The 22,143-nt window shown below is 42.1% G+C and overlaps 1 protein-coding gene across 10 annotated transcripts in view; it reads right to left on the bottom strand.

Moving 5' to 3' along the window:
* The window catches only part of PARD3 (par-3 family cell polarity regulator), a 568,914-nt gene that overhangs the window by 466,679 nt on the left and 80,092 nt on the right, over positions 1 to 22,143 (bottom strand). For all 10 annotated transcript variants that reach the window (XM_068987362.1, XM_068987365.1, XM_068987363.1 and 7 more), the window contains exon 2: positions 11,189 to 11,290. In XM_068987362.1, coding sequence (XP_068843463.1) covers positions 11,189 to 11,290 — 102 coding nt within the window. The remainder of the gene's footprint in view (positions 1 to 11,188; positions 11,291 to 22,143) is intronic.

Genomic DNA, 22,143 nt, shown 5'->3' with positions numbered 1-22,143 from the left:
AAAGTGATCCCCCAAACCCAGATACAAGACCTGTGTTTTGCTCAGTCCTCTAGAAAGGGCAACAGATGAGAAACAGGTGGGAAACACAGGAAAGAACCCTTTCCATATATATAAGCCCCCAGGAAGACGAGAGCTTTGCTTAGGGCAGGGAGACCAAGGACAGGGCTTCCTCTGTACCATATGAAAACACCCTCCACCAGTTAAACAGGCCAGAAGTAGTTGTCAGGAGTGACACAGGGTGTAACAACACACCTAGGAGTCAGCAGGGTGTGAGTAAACACAGCAGGCTCAAAGAAATCTCTTTAACTCATTCCTTGCCAAAACAGACAGCTGGTTCCAGGACAGGATGGAGCCCCAACCCCTACTTCAAAGTCAGAGCCCTCTTACTTAGCAAACACTGTTTTCTAAACTCCTTGGACATTCTCTTCTTCCAAAGAATGAGAACTGAAGCGATCCGATGCTTAAACACTTTTACCCAGAAAAGTATAGGACAAAAGAGTCACAGGAGAAATGAACAGGACTCTGGAATACCTGTCCTCTGCCCCAGAAAGGAGAGGAGGGTGTTTTACGTCCTTTCCAAAGCAGCATCATCCCTTCAGCTTGTCTCAAGTCCAGCTGAATGAAGCTTTAGTGGGAGGAGGGGGCAGGAAAATGAAAGATGAAAAACCAGAGAACTCAATTACAAATATTCACGACACAGTGAATGCTTCTGGCATGGTTAATACTAGATTCTCCCACAAAACTCAGTGCTTTGGGACACACACACCCTAACCCAAGGACTGAAAGAAAGTGCAGTCAAGGCAATATTTTTAAATTTAGCTCATAATCCTAAAAGTTCATTTTTGTAACAAGTGGTGTAACATTATTGTTTTTAAAAGCACACATATACCAATCATTAAAGAAACTACATAAGTGTAAAAACCACATAACCAAACATTAGATTATACCAGAATATATAGCTGATAAATCATACAAGTACAAGAACTTTAATGGGGACAATACTAAACAAAGCAATCATCTGCTATGCCAGATGAAGGTAGAATTATCTTTACTTAAGACTGCAGCTCTGTAAGAGGGAAAGTCAGAAATGGCGCACAGGATTAGAAGCACTTTCATCTTCCTGTTTTACAACGGATGGTGAAAAGTAAGCGTCTGTCTATTCCCTTCAATATCTCAAGTTCTGCCTGGTATGGAACGGGTGCTCAAAAAACACATCTGAGCTAAATTAAAGAAAATGATACTGTTATTAAAAAAAGAAAATGTAAGCGCAGCTAGGTTTCAGTCTCAAGTTCCTAGAACTGAGAAATCTCTGCTGACACTACACACTACTGCTAATAACAGAATGCCTGAGCACAGTCAGCATTTGACTATCCCCTTGAAAAGAAGTGTTGCTTAATATTTTATAAGAAATTAAGCAATCTATTGGGCATTCCAATGGAGGGACTATCAAAATTCTGAAATACAGGATACAGATTATAGGATCCCGCTATTCCAGGTGAGTTTCTGATTTTAACTATGCGCTTCTATTGCATTAAATAAACTCTTTCCTAGGAGGCAATCATGTCTGGACCATCTAAGATCAAATGGTTACAGCAATCACAAATTTCTGTGCATGTCTTAGAAATAATACTACCAGTCTTGTGTCTGAGGCGTCATCTCCCTGAGCTGTCTCTTTATAGCTTTTTACACTCAGTTGTTTTCCTCAATATCTAAACCTCGTTATTCTAATTCAAATGTTTTGACTCAGAAGAATTTAAGGAGTTTCTTTTCCACATTTTAATACTAATTTCTAATTAAAATGTTACTAGTATTTTCCATCACAGTGAAGGCAAGCAATAAGATGAAGGTGTACACTCTTGGAGGAACCAATAAAGGTGACCAGGTTAGAATGGTTGCAAACTTTGCCACATGGAAACACTATTTGTCACACGCCTTTAAATACCATCTATTCTATGTAGTAGTTATTTCCAAATTCATATCTCCAACTACGATCTTCCCCTTGAGCTTCAGAATTATATGTCCAATGACCTACTTGACATCTCTGTTTGGATGTCTCACAGGCATTGCAAAATCAGTTCAGTGTCTCAACAGGAAGAAGACTTGACTGTCCCCAACCCTGAATCCTTATTCCACTTGTGACAGCTTCCATGTATATGAAATGGAACCTCTGTATATCCACCTTGCTCCAGTTAAGACTCTAAAATCATTCTCAATATATCTTCTTTGCCCTCATTCCTCACACCTAGAATGCATTCTCCCCAAATCCATCTTCTAAAATTATACCTCTGTGTCACCTCTCAGTTTGACAGTTTAATGGCTTTCTATTGAATTTAGTAGCCTAATATAGTTCTCAATACCCACCCTTCCTCTCCAACCCCACCATTTCCCCTCTCCCAGCTGCTCACTGCATCCCAGCCACACTCATCCCCTTCAGATCCTGCATCCGTTTTTCCATTTCAGGTTGCTGTTCCCTCTGCCTCCGGCTGTTCCCACATCTGCTCCTTCTCATTCACTGAAATCGGCACAACTGTGTCCTGAGAGCTGTCCTTCCGTCCTATGCTCCACTACAGCCCAGACTCACTGTCTTCAGAGTCTCTTTTTCTCACTGCAAGGAGAGCTTTGTGAGATAAGAGGACATCACGCCACAACATGCCCTCAGCACCTCCATCTGTTTCTCCAGTATATTAGAGACTGAAAAGCATTTGTTGAATGAACGTCAGAAGGATGAAACAAGTGAAGAATGGGTGAATCTGTAAGGTCTGCTTAACCTTTGTTCAAACATATGCTGTAATTTTAGTCTTACACAGGAACATGGGGCATCAATAATTGTGATTATAATCAATCATTGTGATATTAATCATTGTGATACAATTACACACGACAAAACTCTTGGCATTTGAATATTCATATAAGAAGATTACATACAAGTAGTCTGACAAAATTAAATATAGTATTTAAAAATCAATATATTTTTACTAGCTAAACTAGCCTCTTTTCCAACCCCAACCAGCAATTAAAATGTTTGTTATCTGAGGCCAGGCAGGATCCCAAGGCAGTGAAAGAGATCTGCGGGTTTAGAAAGTATATTTGGTTCTCCCACTTCTCAAACCAAGGACACTGCCATACCCGACTCCCAGGGCTGATGCAAAGTTACATCTCTATCCTGCTATCATATGTAGCACAGGAGGCTTCAGTTTTATTAGTTGACTTATTTTGGAATTATAAGAGGGTCAAATGATCCACACTTTTCCTATTTTCCTCCTTCTTTATTACACAATCCAGGAAGGGGAAAAAACTGCTACTTTCTACATGATTTCTAGCCTTTATTAATAGTTGCATGAATGAATGGGATGATCGTGTTTATTATTTATAATTACTTCTCCAAAATTATTCAGAAAATATCAATGAGGAAGAAGCCAACAGTCATCAACCTTCCTCCTTTTTTTTCTTTTGTGATGATAACAGTTTACTATATACATGAAAAGTTGAATTTTATACATTGCACTTGAGATATGAGAGAAAGGAAAACCTACACAAAATACTTTAAAAGATGAAATTTGTTATAAAATACCTTTTCACAGCATTTATTCAGGAGCCCTTGTTTTGAGATGTGCTGTTTTTCCTGGAGAACTGTCGGTGTTGGCCAAGTGATATTTTAAAACCATAAACAAGGCCTTCCTTCCCGTCCTTCCCCAGCTTGAGATGTGACTAACATATGACATTATATAAGTTTAAGGTGTACAAAGTGTTGATTTGATGCACTGATTATACTGCAAAACAATTACCACTGGAGTATTAGTAACATTTGCATCACAGCACATAATTACCATATCTTTCTTGGGTGAGAACATTTAAAGTCTACTGTCGTCGCAACTTTCAAGCATGTAATACAATATTACTAACTCTAATCATTAAGTTGTTCTTATTCATCTTAATTGTGTGCCCTTTAACCAATATCACCCCTTCTCTCCCAACTTCCAGCCCCTAGTCACCACCATTCTTTTAATCTCTGCTTCTGCAGGTTTGGCTTTTTTTGGTTTCTATATACAAATGAGATCATGCAATACATATTTGTCTTTCTCTGACTTATTTCACTCAGCATAAATTCCCTACGGTCCACCCACGTTGTCACAAATGATGGGATTTTCTTCTTCCTTATGGCTGAATAATATTCCTGTGAGTGTATGTGTGTGTGTAAACACTCTTTTATCCATTCATCCATGGATGACACTTGGGTTGTTTCTATACCTTGGCAACGGTAAATAATATAGTCCAATGAACATGGGAGGGCAGATGTCATTTCAAGACAAGTGTTTTCACTTGATTTACATAAACACCCAGAGGAAGGATTACTAGATCCTTTGGTAATTTTAGTTTTGATGTTTTGGGAATTGTCCATGCAGTTTTTCCCTGCAGCTGCACCGGTTTACATTCCCATCAACAGTGAACAAGGCCTCGGTCTCCCTTTACCCCACATCCCCACCAAAGCCTGCCGTCTCCTGTTTTCTGATACCAGCCACTCTGACAGGCGCGAACTGACGCTGTGGTTCTGAGTTGTTCCCCTGATGATCAGTCATGTTGAGCACATATTTGCATGCCCGGTGGTACTTTTGCATGTCTTCTTTGGAAAAACATCTACTCATTTCCTCAGTCCATTGCGTGACCCAGTTGGGTTTTGTTTTTGGTGTTCTTTTTTTAGTTATTTGAGTTATTAGAGAAATGGTTTCCAAATATTTTTTCCCATTCTGCAGGCTACATTTTCCTTTGAGTTAATTAATTAGCCATTTGGTGCTCTGCTGTCATTTAATTTAAATATTTTCTTATTTAGAACCTAACTCAAATAAATCCAGTTAGGAGGAAATTAATCAAGTCATCTAGTTAAATGAAGTCTATTTATACAAATTATTTCTAATTATTTCTTTAAACCATCACTATGCCAATTCACACTAAAGTTTTTTTTTTTTTTTTTAAGAAAAAAAAAAAAGGATGTTCCTATTATAACCCAAATTTAGGACTAATGCTCTCTTCATATTGGGATTAGGCAGAAGGAGAACTACGGAGAAATTTAAAAAAATAAAGTAACAAAATCTCCAGTTATTCACCTATTCCACCCTCAGAGATAACTATTTCAATTGGTCCCTTAAAACCTTCCAAAGGTGTATAATTATTTTCATTAAAATTAGACTATACTTTCAATGCTGTTTTAATCTGATTTTTTAACAATTTTATATCAGATCCATACATTTATCTGCGCTTTGGTTCCAAATATTCACCTGCCAAACTGATCCTCCAGAGCACCTCAACCAGCTAAAGTCAGGACTAAACCCTGCTCCCCCACCTGATTCCCCCCCAACACTCCCGACCTTGGGGAATAATCCCACCATTAAATTTACCTATTAAGCTACCTCAGATCTGCCTACCTACCTACTTCCCACTTCACCACCAGATCCAACCTCCATCCATCTCGCATCCCCCTCAAAGCCCACCAACTGGCCTCCCTGGGTCCACTATGTCTCCTGTTCATTCATTCCTTTTTTAATTTTTTGCCAAACCACCCAATTTGTAGGATCTTAGCTCCCTGCCCAGGGATGGAACCTATAACTCGCTGCTTTGGAAGCACAGAATTTTAACCAATGGACCATCAGGGAAGTTCGCCCATTCGTTCTTGACACATTCAGCTAGGGATATTTCTCAAATATAAATCTGAACACCTAACACTTCTTTGTTCTCACCTGGCTGTCCAAATTCCAGCTCACTCACATTTTTTTTTTTAAGTATTGTTTCCCACTGAGCATGGTCAGGGGACTTTAATCACATATTTCACAGGACTGTTCCTTTTCCTCAAAATCATTATCTATCAGTAAGTCTGACTCTCGTAACAGATCCTAAGCCCCAAGGAAGCAGGAACTGTATCTACTTGTGTGCTCCACAATATACCATGGCACGGAGCACAACGTCTGACACACAATAGGTGCACAGTCAATAAACAGGTCAAATTACCTAAAAATAATTGTTAAAAATATATATCAAAAGTCTTATCCTTCAAAGGAAATTATTACATGTGTTGTCTTTTCATTATTATTATTATATTATTACTATTATTATTCAGCACCCTGGTTTGAAAACTTCTCTACTTAAGCTTTCTTCAACAGCAGGAGGGGCACTTGGCTTTGGTTCAACAACGCAGTTTTAACTTGTCTGTTCCGCAAATGTCTCTGTGCTAGCTTCCACCGACAAGTGGAAACGGTTGCTTGTCCACAATGCCAATACATTTTAAGAGTTTCTTTTTCTCAATATTCTTCTACATTAGGACACTGGCCAGCCAGACTGTCCCCCAGAGAACCCTGGCTTCTTTCCAACAAGCAGCAGACAGCTGGCTCCACAGCAACCAACCCTTCGACAACTTGGACCCCATTCTAAACATACAAACTCTTCAAAGAGTTGAAATTGCTATCCCATCCAGCTCTTCCTACAAAGAGCTAGATATGGATAAATGAAAGCTATTTCCCAAGGTCATCACAAAGCTAGAACGACATGACATCATCCTTGGTCAAAACAAAACCACATCCCAGTGTGACAGAGGAAATGCTTGATACCACATCTTAAATCACCTTCAACACCAAGGACTTAAGAGAAGACAATGCTGTGAGTGAGAAAAAGACTCTGTTCCTGCTGACTGCTCCCCAACAAAGCATCCTTTCCCAACTCTAACTGCTGATCACTTCCGCCTGAAACGTCCATTTCCACCCTTCAGTCAGTGTAAGGTGCCAGCTTGCAGGGAGAAGTAAACGCCCAGTATTCTTACCTGGACATCTATGTACCCAGTTTACTAAAGTTTACAGAGGGAATGACAGGAGGGACAGGGAACTAAGAGAAGCTCAGAGATAGTAAATAATAAATAATGGAGAGCAAATCAGGAAGAAATTCAGACAGAACAGAGCACCATTCAGGAAGGCTCGAGTTACAGCTGCTGTCAGCCGTGCTAGAGAACGCGTGAAAGCCACTATGGTTTTTCACAATTTGGCAGGATGTCAATGAGAAGACTGAGAATCAGATTCTGAGAGTAAACAGACCGGTGTAACAGCACGTACAGGCTGACTCTGTACCCTGCCTGGAAGAATCAATGTCCAGAAGAGATGAACACATGGCACATCCTCATGCTCAACCTAACTCTAGAATATTCTGTGTCTTAGGAAATCAAACCTACTCCAAGAACCCAAGACAACCCACACTCACACCATTTTGAATACATTTGGGTAAGCCCTGGTATTGGAATCATATAGGCACTAAATGAAAGCTTCTCAGTGCTATGCATTGAACATTAATAACTAAAGGATAGTGACCAAAATTACAGCTAATAGATGCTTCAATTTTTTCCTGTGATCATTTGAATTATTTCCTCTCAATCCTTATTTCCTTCTGTTAAAAATATTTTTTCATAATTTTACAAATTCAATGACCAGGTATAAAATCTCTATCTCTGAGTTTGCCCTTTTACAGAGACTGCCAGGTGGACAAGCCAATGAAGTCTTGTCTTTACAGTTTGGGAGCAAAAACAGCATGTGGGGCACTTGAGGAGTTGTTGCTCAGTTACTGAGTTGGGTCCATCTCTTTGCAATCCCATGGAGTACAGCACACCAGGCTTCCCTTTGCTTCGCTATCTCCCGGAGTTTGTGCAAACTCATGCACACTGATTCAGTGATCATCCAACCATCTCATCCTCTGTCACGCTCTTCTCCTCCTGCCCTCAAACTTTCCCAGCATCAGGGTCTTTCCAGTGAGTTGGATCACTTGAGGGGTAGAGAGTATAAAATGCAGGAGTCCAGAGGAATTCCAAAAAACAGGACTTTTTTTTTTTTTAAGAGGAAATGTACTATTTATTTAGAAGATTGCTTTTCTAACCTAAAAGCAAAATAGGTGTCAAGATTCTTATTCAGAGACCCTGCCAAAAAAAAAGTTGAAAACACTCCAAGGTGATTATACAGAATCAAATTTCAGAACCATGGAAAACAGCCATGCAGCTGACTACACACAATCCCTCACTTTGTATAACTTTATCACTTCAAATAATATACTTTTCTTTGAACTCAAAATAATACATAAAATAATACAACAATCACCCAACAACACTCGTGTGGTGCTGAGATTCTGGATTAGTTATATGTTTTTAGTTACAACTTAAAGTGGGTCCATGAAGATGCTCCTTCAAAAACTGAAATTAATTTTACACATATTCATATTTGGACTTCTCTTATGGCTCAGATGGTAAAGAATGTGCCTGAAATGCAGAAGACCTGGGTTCAAGCCCTGGGTTGGGAAGATCCCCTGGAGAAGGCAATAGCTACCTACTCCAGTGTTCTTGTCTGGAGAATCCCATGGATAGAGGAGACTGATGGGCTACAGTCCACGGGGTCACAAAGATCTGGACACAACTGAGTGACTAACACACATGCACACACACACACATTTAAATACTTTGAAACAAAACAATGATTATAAAATCTAAAACACAGTTTATTAAGTACCCTATGATTTTAATAGGCAACTGTTTTAGATCACAGTTTGCCTTATTCTCTCTCTCCCTCTTTTTCCTTTCTCTCCCCCTGCCCCCACCTTCTCTTTCTCTCCTTATCTCTCCCTCTCTCTCCTCTCTCTCCAAACACCCACCAAAAAGACCATACACTGGGCCGTAAAATAAGTCTCAATAACCCAATACCCAAACACCTACGTCTCAATACCAACTCAGAATGTGAACTCTGTCTGGAGTGTGAATGCTGATGGGGGTGCTTCATGAACCCGCCAGGTGCTATATCATCCTGCTCCTATGGCAACCGTGGTCCCGACAACACACCAGGGCAAGACACAGCACGGAGGCAGTCTCAGAGCCCACTCTTACTCCCTCTCTTTACTTGGACATAAAGTCAAAACACAGAGTGAAAAGGCACCAATTTGGGGGAAACCTACATCTGTGCTCAATGCAGAAAAGAAACAGTTTGCAGTATCCTGTAATAAGCAATAATGGAAAGGAATATATGCACAAGTATAACTGAATCACTCTGCTGTATACCTGAAACTAACACAAAATTGTAAATTAACTATACTTCAACTGAAAGGAAACAGGCAGAGAAACAGGCATGCTCATCACTGCCGCTGTGGGCAGGGACACGCCCCGGACCACAGGGCCTCCTCCACAGAAATCCAAGAATCCAAACCAGGAAGAAAGAACCAGCACAAAACTCCCTAAAACAGAACACTGTGCAGTTCTGTCAGCAAAGCCACCATCAGTGGACATGGAAACATGTTTATAAGCAACTCCAAAAAGGCAGGCTCACTCCCTCCTATTTAAGAGAAACAGTGTGTGTGTGTGTGTGTGTGTGTGTGTCTGAAGGAAAAGAGTCTCAGGAAAAGCAAAGCCCACTCAAAGAGCAGCAGTAATGAGCTTCAGGCAGCAATGGGGTCACGGGTAGCTATGTCTTTGCCAGTATTTTTCTCTTTCTGCACAAGAAGCCGTACTATCTTAAGAAAAACAACCAAAAAAAGAAAAGAAGGAAGAGGAAGGGAGAAGAAAAAATATTAAAAGATCAATACAACATTAGCTCATCTCTTTGCAGCATTATGACTGGGAAAGGACACCTGTTTAAATCCTTCATAAATCTCTGTAGTTGTCTAAGCTCTGGAGCTGAGCTGCACAATAAAGTGACTATAATTTGAGTCTCGAGAGGGGCCTCTTCATGTGGATTGCAGCAAAAGGACTTGAGAGCCTCTTGCTCCTGGAGCCTCATGACTAGAACTGACACCTGAAGAAACAGCAGCAAACCACATGTGGGCAGGAAAGTTCTGTATTTTCAACACAGTGTGCTCCCAGCCCACGGGAGCTGCAGGGGACAAACCCCACTATGGCAGGTGCTAGTGAATCAAATATCCTTGACACAGGTTACACAATACCTGGTACCTGGAAATTTTCCTTTTCCTTAAGATTTCAAGAAAACACATAAGACTTCAACCGGTTCTGCACCAGGCACCATGCTAACTGTCGGGAATGCAGGTGTAATGAAGACGCGGCAGCCCACAGCCCAGGAGGCAAGGGGCTGGTGGTTGGCGTGATCCATCACCTGGGAGGAACAGGAGTGATCGCTGGGAGATTTACCTTCCTTGATCCCATGAGGTAACATCACTGCAGAGCCCACCCTGAGCTATATCACAAGCCGTGATGAACAGGTGAGGATGCGGCGGCCAGTCCTCCCCATCATCTCACTGCCAGACATGAGGGGCGTGACCACAGCTTGCTCAAGTCAGCACCTCATCCAATCAAGAATCTGCACTACTTCAGTTGTATCACGTGCAATCTCTTGATCAAGCCTATTTTTAAACTCTGGTAGAGTAACACATTATACATATTGCCAGCTGCAGAATTGGTATTGCTTATCTCAGCAAAAAGAGATTGTTTGCATGGAAAGATCAATGGCACTCATTAACTTTCTAATACTTCACACTTGGTTTTTATGTGATTATATTTAAAACTTTAGTAAATGCTGAAATAAAATCATATTAACCAGCTGCCTAAAAGAAAGCGGGAGGTGCCGGGGGAGGATTGAGAGGGGCAGAATCTGAATTCCTGTGCCAGAGCCCAGCATCCTGTCATGCTCCTAACACACCCTGAGTCTTTCCTCTGCCCCCTCCGTCAGTGAGGACAGACAGGAGGTGGGTCCAGGCCATGGCTTCAGCGCTGACAGTGAAGATGGTGTTGCAGTATGACAGAACCCAAAGAGGAGCTACAGAGGAAAGGGTGGCTTCCTGGAAGCCAAGCCCACTGGGAGGACACTGGAACGCAGCCAGGGAATGCCAGCCACTGGGATCAAAACAGAGATGGTGATCATAATGACAGGCCTGAGTTGTCAAGAAAGATGTTACGTTTGGTGAAAATAAGGGGGGAATGGCATGGAAACTTCTTAAAATGTTTCCATTTAAACACTGCAATTTTAAAATTCCCAAAACCTAGTATTGAGTCCCTGGGGTTCAGGAAAGCAAAGATTCACGATACTTACGATAAAATAAGCAAACCAGTATGAGTGGCCCAAATGCTCTTTAAAATAGTGTCTGAAACAGAAAGGAAAGTGCTCCCCTCCACCCACACCCTCCCCAGTCTTCACAAAATGCACCAGAGCCGCTTCCCTGGACTTGAACTCACCCTGTCTTTGTCATCTGCCACATCACAGAGGATGTCATCGAGATCCAGAATTCCTCCATCTCCGTGTTCTAGTCGATGCACTTGTATCCAGTAGTTTGGATCCTGTATGAGAGCATACAGCAAGTTAGGACCACCAAAAGGGGACGCAACCATTTAAACCAGGATAAACTCCTGCCGTGAAAAGGAACTGACCTCATCAACAATACGGCACTTGATTGAAAATTCAGGTGGCTCCCTACGTTTGAGTCCATTTAGCTTTTTTATGATGCGGTCACTCATGCATGTACATCCCTTTGGCTCAGACACTGATATACTATTGTGATAGGAGCTGCAGACACCAGCACAACTCACGGCACACAAAAGAGTAATTCGTCTGAAGTATGCTGAGTTTCCCATCGTCCAATATGAAATACTTCATAATCTCCCCAATCCAATCTATTGAGACATTCTAATAAGCAAGCAACACATACCATGTGTCTGGAAAACTCTTGTTGCAGCCTATCTGAAGAAAAGGAGGCTGTCTGCCTTGGTGGCTCTATGTAATCACTACAAACAGGTCTAATATATACTGACGCAGAATGTTAAGACCACAAGTGAACAAAGCAAGCTGAGAACAGCGTGTGTGCTTGAGTCTGTTTTATAAAGACAAAATTATATACACTCGTATGTGTGCACAGAAAAATGTCCCCAGATATAGACACCAACATTTTAATACTTATCCCTGAGGGGTGGGGCTGGGGAAGAAGGAAGACAAAGGACTTCACTTTAAATGTTACACACTGCTGCCTGGGTTTGTGTGCACACTTATGCATGTACACATATACACACGCACACACACAACATATATACCACAGAATATAACATCAAACCAAGTTCTAAAATGACGTGAGAAAAAAACATAGCTGTTCTTCAACTTCTACAATCATTCTCATTTGTATATTCAAAAATGAAAATACACTAAACTATAACCTTTGCCATTAGCTACTGAATCATCCATAGCACAGAATTACTAATAAAAAGTTCAGTTCACATTAACACTCTATTTTACCAACTTAAACAGTGATGTCAGGAACAGCTCTTTCTGAGAGGAAAGGTTGTGGTGGAGGAGGCACAAGATTAATGACAGTTATTAATAAAAACACAGACTATGGACCCTACCCCATATCTTCTGACTCAGACCTTCCAAGGGCGAAGCCAGGGACTCCAAAGCCCTAGGCAATCATTACAATGGAACATGTATTATCAATCCCTGTCACTTTTTAACCAGCACAGAAAACCGTTCAGGTTCCAGTTCTCAAAGTTATTAAATACGACCATAGAAACCACTACGCCAACACTCCACAGTGGCTCTGCATGCACCCTCATTTATCTGGACTTCTTTAAAAGGAAATTCAGGGAATTCCCTGGGGGTGCAGAGGTTAAGACTCAGCCTTTCAGCCGGGGAACTAAGATGCCACACGGCCAAAACATTTAAAAAGAGAAAGAGATTCAGTACTGAAATCAACTGTTCATCCAGAACACAGAGAGTAAGCTTCTAGAATACACACGAGTGCGCGCGCATGCACACACACACACACACCCCTCTCTTGGCATCCCCTTCATACATGGGCCTTACTCGGCTAATTCCCTGTTTATATTAATCACGTCACCTAGAGAGTTCTTGGGAAACCCACTGCTGTTAGTCCAGCCAGGCTCCAGAATTTTTCATTTCTAGATTTGTTCAGCTGTTAAAGAACAAAGTCCTGAAACAAACTGTACTTCTACTCTTCCTTCCCAAGTGGCATTCACTCTGCAAGAGAAATGGGGAAGAATGAATAACCCGGGGGGTGAATAAAGAGAAGGTGGTCCTTTACCATCATGTCCAACCATTTATCACTGATCCAGCCTGTCCTCTGCCTCCCCGGAGCAGGATGACCTAACCAGCTTAAAAATCTGCTTTCATTTCTGAAACACTTTTATGCACACAAAAGGCAATGTGTGCATGCTCAGTTGTGTCCGATTGCTTGTAACCCCATGGAGCCCGCCAGGCTCCTCTGTCCATGGAATTTCCCAGGCAAGAATACTGGAGTGGGTTGCCATTTTCTGTTCCAACACAGATGCAAACTGACCCCTAAAACGTAACTTATAAAACACGTTCTTAAAGCCTCTTGACCCTCCTCACTCTTTCCACATGAGATCATAATCTACTGCCTGTCTATAACATTTGGTACTCCCTGGAAATAAATTCCCTCCTAAAGATGTCCCAATCTCTTAAACTGATACAGGGGAACCTACCACAGTCCCGCCTCCTTTGCACCATTTCCTCTCTAGCAGCCTGCACTGTGTCCTGTATAAACGCACCCCTCCCCACTGTGCCCAATGTTTGGAGCCCCACTTACCCACAGGCTGACCATTTCCATCCCTCAAGACTCCTCAGCCATCCTCTTCCCCAAGAGCTTCTCCTGACTGGAACATCCCAAGAAAGGTTAAAAGTCTATCTCTAGCCTTACTGTTAGAGTTCCTAAAAACCGTTAACAGTATGATGCAAACTAGCACATATCGGATGGATAAACAACAAGGTCCCCTTATATAGCACAATGTACCTGTGATAAACTATAATGGAAAAGAGTATTTTTTAAAAAGAATGTATATATGTATATGACTGAATCAGTCATACAGTAGAAATTAACACAACAGTGTAAATCAACTATACTTCAATAAAATTAATTTTTTAAAACCATAACAGCATGGAAAATAGCACTTAGCTGTCAACTCAGAGTCTTCAAAAGTTGTTAATACTGTATTTTTGCAGATGCTAAAATAATTGTATGAAATCTTCTATGGACCCTACTTTTGTCCTTGAGCTACCACACTTTGATCCCCTTGACAGCAAAATATTTTAAGGGTCTGTCATCTCAGATTCTCCTTCTCCTATAGCCCCCTGCTAGTCAGGCTTCCTCCCCACCACAAGTGCCAAAACTGTCCATCGAGGTCACCAACAGCCTCCATGCTGCTAGTGAGTTCTCAGGACCCATCTTCCTTGATCTATCAGCAGAATCTGACACTGCTGGTCACTCCCTCCTCCTTGAAATATTCTCCAGACTTGGCTTATCATCCTTCAACTGCCTGACCAGGGTGTGTCCATTTCTGAGATTCAGTTGTTGATTCCTGACTTCAGAGAAGTCCTGATTCAACGGTCAGCTATGCCAAGTAGCCACGACAACACCATGTCAAGGCTTTCATCAGGCTGGTACTTATTAATGTCACGCTGAACCATGTGCTGAATGGAAACAACTGCTGGGAGAGAAGACACAAAGTGGGAATCATCAGTAATCCCAACAGAGCAAAGGACACTAAAAAAAAGTCCTCCCACAAGAGTGTAAAACCAGGATGCTTTTCACTGCTGAGAAATACATCTTCTTGGAAGAGTTGTCTCTAAGGAGGTGTTAACTGACAGCCTTCGTCCACACAATTCTCTCTAAATACCCAGAGGATTGGCAGTATTTTCAAGGAACGGTCAAGTACCCAGGAGAAAAACTTGTTTTCTAAACAAGTTGGCACATACTCGTTGATTCCACTTCACGGTAGTTTTCACTAAGAAGTTTGAAATAATTAATAACAGAAATCATTGCTGTTGCTGTCCTGGCTATAGAAACTTATACATACAACTGAACAGAAAGCAGTGATAAGCCACTTTAAAAAATGCCAAAAACATTAATTCTACAATCGGTAGACTTGTCATTGGATTAAAAAAAAAAGTGACACATACTCAATTTTTTAAAAAGGTTTCCCTTACAGTATGTGCATATAAATAACCAAAGATCTGAACAGTAACAATAAGGTTACATTATGATGAACAAAAATCCAGAAATGAGAGACAAGGTTCTCAACAAGTGGCTGCATAGAGGACTACCAAGAAGCAAATGTCCCCGCCAGGCAACACTCCCCAAGATGGATCGGAGCCCAGAGAAGAAACCAGGAGACAAACCCACACACGGAATCACTGCTTCTCACCCAAGACAACTGGGGAAAGATGGAGGGGATAGTTCTGTGATCAGGTAGAAAGAAAGCAGAGATTTAATAAGATGCAAACTGCAAAGAATTCTGATTCGCACTCTATCCCAGGACACAGGAAGAGAGACAGAGGAGGGAAAGTCATAATGAAAGAATGATTCCTACCCAGACTTCAAGAAATCTCTCACCACTCCACAAAGCATCACCACACTGTTCAGTTCAGTTCAGTTCAGTTGCTCAGTCATGTCCAACTCTTTGCAACCCCATGGACTGCAGCACGCCAGGCCTCCCTGTCCATCACCAACTCCCAGAGTCCACCCAAACCCATGTCGATCAAGTCGGTGATGCCACCCAATCTTCTTATCCTCTGTCGTCCCCTTTTCTTCCTGCCTTCAATCTTTGCCAGCATCAGGGTCTTGTCCAATGAGCCAGTTCTTTGCATCGGGTGGCCAAAGTATTGGAGTTTCAGCTTCAGCATCAGTCCTTCCAATGAATATTCAGGACTGATTTCCTTTAGGATAGACTAGTTGGATCTCGAAGTCCAAGGGACTCTTAAGACACCACACCATACAACAAGGTAATGAGCTTTTTCAAGTGGTGACACACAAGTGGTACATATTTTATGCCCAAGTGAGTTTCAAGAAAAGCATCTGCAAATAGAAACGGTACCCTACTCTTGCCTCAGTCACGGTGTATAGTAATGATCTATACCCTGTCAAATCTTCAAAGGAGAATAGACTTGTGTAACTAGGAAATTCACATTGATCCAAAAAAAACTGAGTATAAGCACTAACAATCAAGACCTATTGTGAAAAATTAAAATTTATCAGATAAGAAAAAAAAAACACAAATAGTTAAAAACAGACAGACCATGGGTCATAAGAAAATGAAACATAAAAATGATTTGTGAGGGTTAAAGAAGGAAAGGAAACATGTACACCTACGGGTGACTCATGTTGATGTATGGCAGAGGCTTCACAATACTGTGAAGCAATTTTCCTCCACTTAAAAATAAGTAAGTTAAAAAAATGCTTTGTGAGTTCTGAAGAGAAAAAGATTACGTTCAGTGAGAACATTTGAGAAAGGTTGGTGATGAGGTTTTAAGAGAATCAGATCCCAGAAGAGGGTGGGATGGAATGAAGAAAGGAAGGAATTTCCAGAAAGTAAAATACAAGTCACCACCAAAGGGAAAAGGAATCAGAAACCAGAATGGGTTGGACCTTTTTAAGAGCAACACCAAAATCTATATGATAACAGCACACTGACTTGAAAACTTCTAAGAGAAATGTTCTACAACATAGAATTCTGGACCTCACCGACCAACTATCAGTGAAGCATGAGCGCCAGTAGAATACAACACTTTCAGAAATGAAGTGTCACCAAGAAGTTCCCTCTCTCTTTCTCAGATGGGTACTAGAAGATGTGTGCCAACAGAGACCTAACCACGAATGAGGACACCGTGGTGCGTGAAGCCGGGACAGACCTGTGAGAGGACGCACAGGATGCTTACCAGGGGTGGGAAGGGCAGGTCATGGTGGGAGCTGTCGTCAGACGAGGCCGGTAGAGGACCCCATGCACCTCAACACAATGAGACGCTACTTAACAGCTGGCCAAGTGGGGATGGAATTAGCTGCAAGTTCACAGAAGACCAACCAAAGGAGGGTGGGGGGTGGGGGTGAATTGTTCATTCCAGAGAAAACATACAAGTTGTCCAAGAATAAGCAATAAAGGTATCTTACATGGTTCAGCTCTGAGCAGTTTTAAAAGAAAATAATGTGACATCAAACATCACATTTGTGTGTGTGTGTGTGAGAGAGAGAGAGAAACAGACAGAAATCCAAGAAGTGGTTGCAAGAGAGGGAGGCAAAGCACACACAGGGCAGTGAAACAGGGTTCAATCTTCCACACTGAGTCAAAAGACAGACAAAAAGAAGAAGTAACATAACTGTTCACACAGAAATATGGAGGAGAATGTGGAATGGACCAGGCACAAAGTTGGAAAAGACAAACTCTCTAGGAGATGCTGCTCTTTTTCATGAGAATCCTGGTAGAACCACTTGACTCTGCACAACTATAATGTCCAGAAACCAAAAGACAAGAAATTGTTGGAAAATAAAATAATGGGCGTGGTGGCACAGGGCTTCAAGGTTAGCATTTGTCCATCCTGTGAGCCAAGGAAAGTTATAATGCAGAGACAAATGAAGTCACTGGTAATGACATCACAAATAGAAAGCATATTCTCTTTAAAGTCAGTAGAAGAGCAATATAAAGTCAGTAGGATTGATGCCTCATGCTAGATTATCTTGGTAAGTATCTTTCCAATCTACTTAAACCAAAAGCAAGAAACTTTAAGTATGCTGTTAAGTTCTTTTTTTTTTTTTTAATGAACATTGGTAGTTCAAGATAGACATGATACAGTCCCCCCTCAGTATGGGGTTCCAAGACTTATGGGGACATCAAAATCCAGATGCTCAATCCCTGGTACAAAATGATGTAGTATTTGTATATGACCTACCACCTCCTCCTGTGTACTTTAGATGATGTATACTACCTAAAACAACGCAAGAACTGTGTAAAGAGTCATCTGTGTGGATGGCAAATTCAAGTTATGCTTTGGGAATTTTCTGGGATTTTAAAAAATATCTTCAATTGAAATCTATAGATCAATTGATCAATCTCTGCTGCCCCCCTTTTCCACCCCAAACCACACCCAACACTCATGATACCACCTCACCACCACAACACAACAGAGCAAACCACAAACCTGCTGCCTCCCTTGAAGGGTGGATGGCTGCATTTAACATGTCGATCAAAAAAGAAGGCAGCCTGAAACCAAAGGTGAATTCCAACCCCAAGGAAATAACTGTCTGGCATTCTGCTTTATTAGAATCAGCACATGATCACTCTACAGTCACACATTAGCCCAGAAGTAGGGAAATCAGCCCATGATTGACGTCTGTACCCGTGACATAACTTTCACAACAGCAAAGATATCACCCAAGCCACAGATGCTCCCCAATTCCTGCTCCTCTCCATAGAAATCATCTAACAGAGATCACAGAGTTGGCTTGGGACAGAACCAAGGCAAGAATGAGAATGTGGTAACCCTGAGTTCGATTTGCATTACATTCACGCGCACTATCTAATGTGATGGGAGGGTTTATAAGCCCTATTTTCAGATGAGAAAATATAAGACTCAGAGAGCATAAACTGCTGCCAAGAAGTCACAACTAATAAATGCTGTCAGCCAAGACGGCCCCAGGTCTGCCGATGATTCCTAGCCCTTTCTAAGACCCATACGGGTGGTTTCCAACAGCAGCATCACAGTTGTTTGTCTTCCTACAGCCCCTCCTCCCAATCTCTTCCCAACAGCATCACTTTTTAATGTTTTGCACAGTGAGTAGGTCCATAAAATATTTATTTTAATAAAAAAGTTTTGATTGTTTAAAAAAGTCAAGTTTGAAAACCCACTCACCTAAGTATCACACTACAGTTTGAACCTCGTCCTAGTTGGAGCAGTGGTTCTCTAAGTAGGGTTCCATCCCAGAGCAGCACCCCTTGACTACTAGGCAGAAGCTCCAAACCTCAGCTCTGCTGAGTCAGAACTTCTCAAGGCTGAAATGCTTTGTATTTCTTCTAGGTACTATTATTACTATGTTTTAGCTCATAAACTCATGGGCTAATGCCCCCATGAACACTTCTTTTCTTTCCCATGCCATGTGGCATGCAGGATCTGAGTCCCCGTGCCCCCTGCAGTGGAAGCACGGTGTCCTAATCACTGGGCCGCCAAGGAAGTCCCAGGAACATTTCTTAAATGAAACAGATGTTTGTTACTACATCTTACAAACATCACCATGAATACATACATAGATATTTCACAATCACATAGAAGGCTATATACGTATTCACAGTCAGTGTCGGAAACAAACTCTTTCTCAGAGTCATTTCACCTCAAAGCTCTCCCGACATGCAATCATCAACCTCTCTCACTGCACGTGACTTTGGGAGCTGTCTGAGTTCCCCAGGGAGCTTGTTTTGATTACTTGCCAGGAAATTTTAATGCGATGAATAAAAGGATATTCATTTGGGAATAACTGATAACTAAACAATATTTTTATCAAGTCCTATTTTAATTCTAATTTATGAAGCTTTTATCCCTTATCTTGCCCATAAAATCAACATTTTGTCTTCATTCCTACTGGCAGTACCATCCTCCTCTGACTTAACCTAATCAAGCCATAAACCTCACCACCTTCCCACAGGAAATACAGGGGACAAAAAATCAAGTCAAATGACACCACAAAGAAACAACCAGACAAGTCCAGAAGATGAGACCTTAATAACACAACTGCACTGATTTCTTTTTTTTGAAATGCACATTATCTAGTATCTAGATGCAACGTATGATACTGAAGTGGATCCTGCGTCTGGAGAGAAATTTTATTAAAAAAAAAAAAAAAAAGCTGGGACAATTGAAGAATCTGTCTTATCATGACAGAATTAATTAATGGAAAATTTCCTGGAAGTGATCAGTATGTGACCCAGGAATTTAAAATGTTTGTCTACAAATGGTCAAGATGTATATAGAAAATCAGATGTTTTAATAAACAGCACTACAAAATAGGAAACCAGCTACACACCCAACAATTAGAAATTGAGGACATATAATCCATGAAACACTGCACAGCAATTTAAATGCTGTGCACAGAACACCATGAAAGGTAGCATCTCATCTTTAGTCTGAAGTAGAATCTGCATCCATAGACAATGGGAAAGAACTGCTAAACTCAGTTGGCCACCCTTCTGAGTCTCCATAAGAAACATGTATGTATAATTTTATCACCTTAAGTAACAAGTGAGCACATCCCTTCCTTTCCCCTTCCTTCTTCTCTTGTTCTCAATAATGGAATCACCTTCTAACTCATCTCACTGCTTCCAGGCTCCTCTCTTAATCCTCTCTACATCCTGAGACTGCATTCATCTTCACAAAACACCTATTTCATCATGTCCCTGCCCTGTGATGAGTCACTTCCAGTGACTCACTACATCCTAAACACTAAAACCCAACGTCCTCGGCCAAGCACTCAACACTCTCCAAGCCTGCTTTTCCAGACTCTCTGTGGATCCTACCCTAGGCACCCAGAGCCAAGCCCGAGACAGAGCAGGTGCTCAGTAAACACTGGTCCCTTCCCCTCCACACAGCTGAGAGCAGTCACCCCACGGCTCCAGTGACCCAGGCTGTCCTTCCCTCTCCCGACGGAGATCACAACCACCTCCCCTGTGAAATGCCCTCCAACCCCAAGGTGTTCATCCAGACCACAGAGGTGTCACATGATAGCCTGTTTCCTTGCACACGCATGGAGATACTTTTTATCTCTAGATAAGTTCCCCAAATGCAGGGATCATCTTCTGCTCTTTAGCACAAAACAATGAACAAAACACCATGCTGTTGCACAAATAATGTATAAAATACTTATAATAAATAACCCAATTGGACAAAAAAGAAATTTCAACAAGACTTTCTCGGAAAACTAGAATTCACAAAGAGGCTTATGCTCCCCTAACCACCAAAAGAAACCCCATGGACATGGGCGCCTGTTGGGATCAATGCTCCCTTCATCCTGTATCCTCTGACTTCAGAGCTCGCTCAAGAACCTCAGTGTGACTATCCTGGCTGACACTCCAGATGGCCTGAGCTGTGGGGAAAGAAGCCTTCCAGGTACTCTATCCTTCCAATGTAAAGGAACCCAATTTCCTGCAGAAACACATTCATGCTCATGTGCAGAGCTGCATCCCCAGCACCGCTGGCCTGGAGGACCAGGCAGAAGTTGAGTTTATGCTGGTCACACCTGCTTACAACTTAGGAAAAGGAGAGCCAGACAACAGCTTACTGAGGCCAGCCACGTTCTCCCCAATTACGTCCCAAGGAGGGTCAGGATGCCCAGGGCAGACGGTGGGCAGTACTGTCACCTGATGGGCCAGAGGCACCAGGAAAGGGCGTGAGACAGTAAATGAGGCTGAGACCCGAAAAACAACATGGACCTACAGGAGTGTCCTCCCCAACTTCAAGCCTCTCCTTCCAGGCCTGGGGACCACCAGAGAGCTGAAGGTGGGCACCTGCACCAGGCCTCCCTGGGCCTCCCTAACCCTCCCGACTACACGAGGGGCCAGCCATGGGGCCACTCATGCACAGCAATGGTTTTCAGGACATTCATTCAAGGTAAATGCTTCCAGCTCCATGTGCAGGTGTAAGGCCAGGGGAGCAGGAAACCCAACCTGTCTGAGATCATGGAAGAGAAAGGGCATTTCAGCTCAGAAGTCACTCTGACTTCTCAGTGACTGCTCTGCTCTTTTGGACGCACTGCTTCTTGCACGAGGATCAGACGGATTTGTCAGGAGGACACACGAGGAAGGGAAAATCTGATCAGGATAGAGTCTTTTCTTTCTTTCTTTCTTTTTCACTTAGAATGGGAAAAAATAACAATAATGAAAAATATGTAACCCAAGTCTACACGTATATAGACTAGACTATCTTCAGTTTAAGGAAGTAATGTCTTACCCCCAGTGTTACCTACAAAGACACATAGATTTAAGAAGCATGTCGGCACCTGGAAGTGCTGGATTCCAAGCTGCAGGGAAAAAAGCAAAAAACCCATAACCATTAAAGGGCTTCCCAGGTGGCGCTAGCGGTAAAGAATCTGCCTGCCAATGCAAGAGACATAAGAGACCCCTGGGTGGGGAAGATCCCCTGGAGGACAGGGCAACCCACTCCAGTATTCTTGCCTAGAAAATCCTATGGACAGAGGAGCCTGACAGGCTACAGCCCATAAGGTTGCAAAGAGTCGGACACAACTGAAGGAACTTAGCACACACATACAACCATTAAAACCAGGCCTCAGACCCCTCAGGGCAGAGACCCATCCTGGGGCACCAGCAGCCCACAGCACCTGTACACATCAGGC

The sequence above is a fragment of the Capricornis sumatraensis genome, chromosome 15 (genome assembly GCF_032405125.1).
Source record: "Capricornis sumatraensis isolate serow.1 chromosome 15, serow.2, whole genome shotgun sequence".
In the NCBI taxonomy this organism is placed as follows: Eukaryota; Metazoa; Chordata; class Mammalia; order Artiodactyla; family Bovidae; genus Capricornis; species Capricornis sumatraensis.
This window is presented reverse-complemented; position numbering and strand designations above follow the sequence as displayed.